This window comes from Arvicola amphibius, chromosome X, assembly GCF_903992535.2.
Source record: "Arvicola amphibius chromosome X, mArvAmp1.2, whole genome shotgun sequence".
NCBI lineage: Eukaryota > Metazoa > Chordata > Mammalia > Rodentia > Cricetidae > Arvicola > Arvicola amphibius.
In genome coordinates, this window is record NC_052065.1 from 18,303,338 (window position 1) to 18,312,309 (window position 8,972).

Consider the following 8,972-nt stretch of genomic DNA (forward strand, 5'->3'; position numbering starts at 1 on the left):
GAGCTGGAGACTGGGAAGGAAGTCCTTTGTTGTAGCAGCTTTCCTGATTAGACCCATGGCTAGTGACCAACTGATAGGTCTGTGTAAGAGCCATGACCTCGCCGCACTGGGATGCTCCTTCCTTTAGAGTCAAGGCAAATGGACTGTATTATTTGTTGGCCTTGTGCGTTTGATAAGCTCTGGGGGCTGATTTTGCTGATATTATTTTGCTATGTCTGTCTGTCCATATGTTCTTGACTTGATTTAATGGGTTCACAGGTGGTTATAGCTTATTTGTACAATTAAGTTATGTATCGGACTGTATCTTATAATTTGTGCTCAACAGATGAATATTGATCACTTGCATACAGGAGATGAAGAGTCATTCTGCCTTGACATTTGAACTCAAAGTTGAGCAAACTATTGTCTTATAAAAGAAAATTCCCCAGGGCAAGGCACAATCTGAAAGTTACCTTTCGATATAATCGGGAGTGACTTAGCTCAGAGCACCACCTTACTTGTGATCTCCACAAGTAAGGGTGTTTTTAGAATAGATTTAAATAAGCATCCCAACATATATACAGTTAACATCTCTTATTTGTGGATTTTGACCAATATTTATAAAACAGAATCTATGTTTTACTCTAATCCCATCATTAATTAATCCCATCATTAATTGACTTCATGTGGAAACTGCATTTTGTTAAATTTGGAGAAAACAGTGCAAAGGATTGAACTGTATTTTTACTCTGCTCAAGAAGAAACCAGGGCCAAAAAGATCCAGTTAACGTGCTGAAAGTCATAAATTAAGTAAGTGCTAGAATTAAGAGAGTCTATGAAGTCCATCTGATTGAACTCTATATTATGCACACTCACTTGACTACTTCTGCACAGTTTTAGTTGGCCACACCTTTGTAGAAAATGGTGTTATTATTTCACTAGGATTAGTTATCTAAATTACTGATAAAAATTCAGGGAGAGTTGAGTATAATCATCTACGTCTTTTAATAGAATCATTTATACATTCCTAAACCAGTAAAAGAATAATTTAGAAACTACAAGTGTATTTAAACTTCCAAATTTATATAGTGATGAGAGTCTAAATCATCATTTCAGATAGTACACACACACAGAGAGAGAGGGGGGGAGAGAGAAAGAGAGAGAGGTATATTGATTAATCTGATTTATCAACATTGTTTTTCTGTTTTGTCAAACTTTGAGTAAAATTCAACAGTCGATATAACTCTTTCATATTCTAGTCTTTTCCTAGCCATGTAAACAGTAAACAATATTAGGAGATAATTTATTTGTTGTAGCAATCATTTGAAGGGGAGTCAAGATCAGTCTTTGATGGATTTAACCAACTCGGTAAACTTTCTGTAGTCCTGGTTCTCACCTTTTTGGTCTGTCTTCTATCACTTCTAATTCACAATTTTGCGTCTGAAATTCTCAGGAGCAAATGTTTCAAAATTTTCATACTATATATACATTATGTAAGATTCATAGAAAAGTCTGAAGTGATATTCCTGAATCTGACAAAACAGTACTTCTGCAATTAAGCATAAATATCCTTTTCAATATAAAGAGATTATAAATTCATTAAATACCATATTTTGTGAAGTATCTATTGGAATTATTGTGCTAATATTTAGTACAATTCTCGATATTTTTGTTTATTGTGTGTGCTTGGTCAATGTTTTTCTTAATCATTAATTATTTTGTGTTCTATATAATGTTTCAGATATAAGCTTTATCTTGTGGAATTTATTTTTGTGTATGGATCGGGTCAGAGGCCAGAGTTATGTTTTCTCTATGGTGTGATAACCAATTAGTCTTGCCCTTCTTACTCACATTCTCGTCTCCTGCTGCCTCCTGGGCATGATACTGCTAGTTTTTCTGTGGGCTGATGGCTTAGATGTGTCCCATTATTGAATTCTCTTTTGTTCCTTTGTTGATTGGTTTATTTCTGTGTTTTTATCTGAATAAAGATAAACCGATTTTTATTCCTGTAAAAATCAACTATTTGTATACACAAATTACAGTAGAAGTCCTTTGAATTTCTTATCCTAGATGACTTTGGTTGATCTGGAGTTTTTGATAAACTTGTCTTCTTTAGAATCAGTTTCCCAATTTCTGCTGACAAACAATCTCTTGAGGTTTTTATTGTGTGTGATTCCATTGAACTTGTATATAATTCTGGTGAGAATTTTTCTTTAAATTTTGTAATATCATCTTTCTCAGCGTGAGTGACAGCCCTATATTGTTTGATTACTGAATTTGGTGGGTTTGGAAAAATTTAGTAGCATAGAGCAGTACACGTAACGCAAAGTTAATTCAATATCAAAAATGGAGTGAGTCTGAGGTTTATGGCAGGGGTCACCTGTGTAGCATCACACAACTTCATTTTAGACTTGGTTCCTGAGTGTAGCAGGCATGCACTTTGCGTCACACAGTGGTAGCACTGGTACCTGAAAGACCTCAACTCAAAGACAGTTCTTTGTTATGAATTACAGTGCTTTTGCAATACCTACAAAGATTTTTACTCTTACAGACACATTTTTCTTTAATAATTTTAAAAGTTAAACATTTAATATTTGTAGATTTGTTATTCTGTGTTATCTCATGAGAGCTTATCTTTGGACTGCTTAGAGTTAGAATACTTGATTTTATAAATTTCTGTTTGAGTTGCTTTTCATAAAGTATTCAAAGAATATTTGCTTGGAGTTGTGACAGAATTTCTAATAACTTCTGAAATGGCTCTAAACATGCTCCTAATATTTTGTAGTATTACATATTTATGCTGCATTTTATATAAAGCAACATTCTATGCATTGACAATTATAAAATATTGATAAACCCTGAACACCTATGAAGATGCTCTATATCCAAAAATATCCAATATTCAGTCACTATTTAATTCTTTGTGAAGAATAAATAGGGACATCTGTCCCATTATTATGAAAGTTTAAATCATCTTTAGTAAGTGACAAAATTATATGTATACTAGAGAAGTATTTAAAATATATGTCTTTATGATTTATTCTTAGAACATGTTTTATTAGTCTGCCTATTTTATATACCATCATATCCAGGACTCTTTGGAGGGGGGTAGGGGAGGAGGATGAGCAGGGACCATAAACAGAAACAGTTTGAAAATACTGTTTCAACCCACAGTGAAGCATGCTGCATCTCGGATTAATGGAGGCTTTTTTAAACTTCTTTCAGAATTGATATGGTGATTTCTAAGCAAGCATCTTGTGAGTTTTTATTGTTTGGTCACAGGCACTTGATACTTGCTCATGTTACATGAAATGGCATTTCAAATTTTTCTTTTCATAATTCTTGATCTTAGTATAAATATAATTTGGTTTTATAATATTATATAGCTAGTGGCGGGGTTAAAATAATTTATTAATTCTAATATCTGATGTGTGCCTTCTTTACATTTTTGACAAATAATTTATTGTATTTCTTTTAAAGTTGGGAAATATTGTTCCAAATACCTGAAAAAATGTATCTCTTAGTGTTCTACTGCTGTGAAGGGACACCATGACCAGGACAATTCTTTTTTGTGTGGGTTTTTTTTTTTTTTTTTTTTTTTTTTTGGTTTTTCGAGACAGGGTTTCTCTGCAGCTTTAGAGCCTGTCCTGGAGCTAGCTCTTGTAGACCAGGCTGGTCTCAAACTCACAGAGATCCGCCTGCCTCTGCCTCCCGAGTGCTGGGATTAATGGCGTGCGCCACCACCGCCCGGCTGAGGACAATTCTTTTAAAGGAAGCATTTAAGTAGGGTTTACTTACAGTTTTAGAGATCCATTATCAGAATGGTGGGAAGCATGGTGGCATGGAGACAGGCATGATGCTGGAGGAACTGAAAGTTCTATATCCACATCCCCAGGCAGCAGGAAGAGAAAGCAACTGGACCTGCCTTGGGCTTCTGAAACTCGGAGCCCACACCCAGTGACACACTTCGTCTGACAAGGCCACACCTCCTATTCCCTGTGTAGCAGTGCCACTCCCTAATAACCAAGCACCAAGTAAGCACACACACACACACACACACACACACACACACTCACACACACAAACACAATTACACGTATACAGAATATCTTTGTCTGCTATTTTAAAATCTGTACTAAATGATTCCAGGACTTTGCACATTTGGTCCTATTCTATATTCTTTCCTAATTTGATTTTTCACTATTTTAACATTTTACTGGTCACTACATTTTTATGTGCTATATTTTTTCTTTCACATATTAGGTACTTTCTGTCTCATTCTGTTTGTGTCCATTCTATTCTATTCAATTTGTGACCTATTCAGTTGTCCATATCATACTATTCAAGCGTGCATCTCATTCCCTATTTCATTCTAATTTGCACTTAGTCTCCATTTCATTACATGCTACGTTCTCTTTCAGATGCATTTGCCATTCCACCTTATTTAACACACCAGATACCATTCCGTTCTGTTTCTGTGGTCCAGTCCAGTTGCCCATCCATTCTGTTAAGTGTCCCATTTGCTTCTGCTGAAATTATAAATGCGCATAGGCTTATAGCAAGAATTTCTTTGTCTGAGAAGTGATCCACAATAAGGGCACATTTGAGTATGTGGGCAATCTTTAATGAGCACACTAATGTGTATCTCACACTGATGTGAAAAAAAAAAAAACAGAAAGAGCATAAATATTGATTAGTACAAGAATGCTTGAAAACATGTTTCCTCCCCAATAGAACTATGTTTTAGTTACAAGATGGTATTGTGGGTACTTTGTTGTTGTTTTGAGACCAGTCTCTGCCTGTAGCCCAGGGGGACCTTCAAGCTGAAATCCTGCTCTCACCCTTCCCAGTGCTACAATCACAAGTGTGAGTTAGAACACGTGGCTCCTTGTCAGCATTTATTGACATGGAAAATGTACTTTTTGGATACCCTCAAAGAAGTTACAAGATAATAAATACTTCTGCATGAATAATTCTATTTTCCTAAAACTAGGGAAAATGTATGGATGGCCCTTCTCTGAAGATATAATTTAGCTTTCCCAGTATTTGATTGTAGGCATGAGAAAATTTAGTTGCTGTTTTTGTTTTTGTTTGGTTTTTATTTGTTGTTGTTGTTGTTTTTCAAAAACAGGGTTTCTTTCTGTAGCTCTGGCCGCCCAGGCTCTAGCCCTGTAGACCAGGCTGGCCTCAAACTCACAGAGATCATCTGCCTCTGCCTCCCACTGCTACTGCCTAGTTGCCGGTTTTGATACATTTGCTTTTCTGTTTGGGGATACCCAAAACAAAGCCCTTTTGTAATAATTAAAAATGTGTGTAAATATTAAACTTAAAAGGTCTGTGCAGAGGGTAAGTTAAAAAAAAAAAACTAGAAGAGGAGCCCAAGTCAACTTATCAGCTGAATCTTAGGCAGCCTGGTCTGTGCCTCAGGGCAAGCCAGGGAGAAATGCCGTCCTGCAGAACTGTAAAGCCTGGTCTGGTGTTTGGGACCTGACATTCCTTGCTCAACATTTCAAAGGTAAGGCAATGTGGGCCTTATCATTCCCTTTGAAATCCTTAGACCCCCTCAGCAAACTTAAAACCCTAGCTGGGTCACCTGGTTGCTTAAAGGACAGCAGTAGGGTCTTACATGTCTTGGGAGATAGAGCTTATAGGTCAGCGTATAGTAAATGGTTAACCAAGACTGATACACGAAGTGATGAGCAAAGTCGTTTTGGGGGTTGCATATGATTCATGTGAATGTTCCCACCCCAAACATTCTCAGGACAGAGTGGAGGGCTTGTGAAATTTAGACCTTTGTCCCCAGAAAGCGTGATTGGGGTAGGGGGTCGAAGAGCACACCAGAAACCACTAGAAGCTTCCCTGGCCTTTAGCACAGCAGGAGATGACGACAGGTGAAGGGAGGTTCATCAGAAAATCTCCCGGAAGTTGAATTTGGTAGCACTGTATTACTTACAGCTGTCGAATCAGAGGCTAGAACTGGGCCAGCTCCACCTACACTCCTACTTCCTCAGTTTTATCTCTACCGCATCATCGCTGGCTCGCCAGAAGTCCTCTCTCATTGAGTGAGGAAGAAGGCAAGAAGCCTGCCTCCCCTGGAGCTGTCGCACTGAGCAAGGAAGAAGGCAAGAAGCCGCTTTCTTACCTGCAAGAAACTGGTAAACCGATATGGCCAGCCATTCAACCTTAAAGAAGGGGCAGAAGCACCCCCAGGCCAACGTTTCGGGGTATATGGACACACCTAGAAAGACCTCTAGGCCCCGCGGAATGAATCCTGTTGCCTCAGTGCCGACCCGCGGTGGTGCCTCTGCGACAGGCAAAGTTCTCCAGAGCATCACAGCCAAACCTGCAACATCTGACTCCATCTCTGTGGCTGGTGAAGATCGGGAGAGTCAGCATGCCGACCTCCAGGGTAGCGGTGGCCCGGACAGCCCAAACACAAAACTTGGACGTGTTGGGCCCCGGACAAGGAGCCTCGGAGAGAGGGACCAACCCTTGAAAGGAGCCACCTCGGCCAGCGGGAACCCGGCTCAGACAGAAAGTAGTAGAAGGAGGAAGCAGCCCGGCCGAGACCTAGCTACAAGATATCCAGGTGAGCTTCAGCTTCCGGAAGCTACAGAAGAGCCTTCTGTGTCTCAGCCATCATCTTCTCTGAGATCTCACCGCTCTGAAGCTTCCGTGCAGAGCCAGAAATTCTCAGAATCTGCCTTTGGAAGCGCTGCCACCATGTCACACCAGGTGTCTACTCGGGCTTCTAAGACCCGCAGCCAAGCTGTTCTGCCTGTCTCTGGTGGTCACAAGAGTGCACCTGAGTTCAGCTTTGACGAAGGGCACGCCACTGCTGCTGGCCAGAATCTCTGTCAACAGGCCACTCTGCAGGTTCCTGATCCTGGTCTTGGTCAGGGTGAATCTGAGGTCAGCCCTGGTTCCAAAGGCGGCGTGATTGTTGGAGGCAGGGTACTCCGCTCACGTACCACTGCATCTGGTCATCATAGCAGTGCTTTGGAGGTCAGCCCTGGCGTCCGCCGCACCGGCCAGAGTTTACGCCCTCAAGCCGATCTACAGGATCCTGTTGGCAGCGCTACTGTGGGGCGTCGTCCTGATACTACAGGCAACCTCGCAACGCCACGCAAAGGCTCCCGTGTGTCCAGGCCTAGCTCTGACCGCCGATACAGCGGAGAGGCAGTGGAGCCTGCCTCTGGCCCTAGCAGCCAGACCCAAGGAAGCCTGTCCACCTCGCCGACTGAAGATCCGAAGAGCACCGAAACGGCCAACTGCAGCTCTCCTCCAAGGCGCCCAGTCCGTATGCGGGCCTCTTCCCCTTCACCTGGTAGGCGCTATCATTTGATTAGGCAGTTTAATGGGGTCCTCAGCTCTTTCCCCTTATTTTCTGATGCTCTGGATATTCCAAATTCTGGCTCTTCCTCAAGCAGTTCACCTGACCAAAGTCCCTGCGCCTCTCCTTGAGCTCTATCTGTGCTCTTAGATCAGATAGCCTTCGGCGTGCCTTTACGTGTGACATGAATAACCTGGATTCTTACATTTCTGAAGAGTCAGAGGAAGAAGGAGGGGATTCCTCCCACTCCCCTACTCCACCGGTACTGTGAATTTTTGTGAGTGTCCTCCGAGACTGATAAAAGGAATCAACACCTATCCCATTTTCTATGTATGAGGTTTCGAGGACTTCTCCCTATTCACCATTATCCAGAGCACATTTGAAACCTCCTGGCCCGAGCTATCCAGCACTTATAAGACCTTTGATTCCATTCTGTGCTTTTTAAAAACAACTTGGGTTTTGTTGCTGTTGGGCTTTTCTTTTGACTCAGAGTTTTGCTTTCCAAGTTGCCTTTTATGTAGTTAAGCATTTTAATAAAAGTGTTAAGCTTTATTCAAAGAATTGAGTCTCTTTATTGTGGTACAGTTACTTTTAGGAGTTCATGTTTGGAGGATTAAGGAGAGTCGTTATCATGCGGCTGACTCTTTGGAAGGAATGAGCCATAAAGTACTGACCTAGAACTGTCTAAGATGAAGCTCTGTCCAACAAGTTAGAACAGGTGATTTGAAACTTGGAAAAGGGGAAAAAGCCCACGAGGAGCCAGGAAATGGCAGGGTAGCATGATCTCAAGTGTGTGTGTGTGTGGGGGGGGACAGAAAGAGGGAGTGGGAAGAAGACTGATAAGGAGGAAAAAATTACTGGGGCCCAGTGCCTGAAGAGGGGGCTCAGTTTTTAATAGCAGAATAGTGTTTATGGGTTGGAAGTGGGTAGGGGGAGGGGAAGAAGAGGGAGGGAGTGGACTTTCTGAGGTCTGGGGTGAGGCTTGGTCATAGGAGGGGAATGAAGGTTAAAGACTAAAGGCACGGGCGGCATGGTTTTCATTAAATATTTGAATGCGTGTTGATGAATAAATCCACTGTGAAAAATCTCTGTACGGATGAGAGGCAGACATTTGGAGAGAATTGCTTGAATATTGTGTTTCTTAAATATTCCGGATGAATGGTCTTCAGCGTTTTAAATTTTTCACTTTAACTGCATAATTAATTAATTACTATGACAGAAATTAGCAGTTCAGAAGCTTGAGCTGGAAGCATAGTAAGTGATGAGTTAAAATGCAAATGAGGCCAGGAAAGTACCCCTCTCATTCCTCCTCATTTCCGGTATACAGCTAATAGAAGCATAGACCCTGACTTAGTCCTGACCCTTCATATTTTAAAAAATAACTTTCTTTTTTTGGTTTCTCTGTAACCTTGACTGTCCTAGAACTTGTTCTGTAGACCAGTCTGGCCTGCCTTTACCTCCAGAGATCAGCCTGCCTGACTCAGAGATCCGACGGCCTTTACCTCCAGAGAGCTGGGATTAAAGGCAAGAGCCCACTGCCCCCTGACTGAAAGTAATGCCTAATGCTTCTTAAGATCTGACATTTTGACTGGATAACCCACAGAGACAGCTGATCGGAGTCTTAGGAGCTCACTGACTAGGGAGCTTGCATGAGACCAAC

General features: G+C 41.3%; 1 protein-coding gene across 1 annotated transcript; it reads left to right on the forward strand.

Annotated features, from left to right (window-relative positions):
• The first annotated feature begins 6,144 nt into the window (after positions 1-6,144).
• Positions 6,145-7,443, forward strand: LOC119804982 (EZH inhibitory protein-like). Its single transcript, XM_038316760.1, has one exon. The coding sequence runs from the start codon at positions 6,145-6,147 to the stop codon at positions 7,441-7,443; it is 1,299 nt and encodes a 432-aa protein (XP_038172688.1).
• The last annotated feature ends 1,529 nt before the right edge of the window (positions 7,444-8,972 follow it).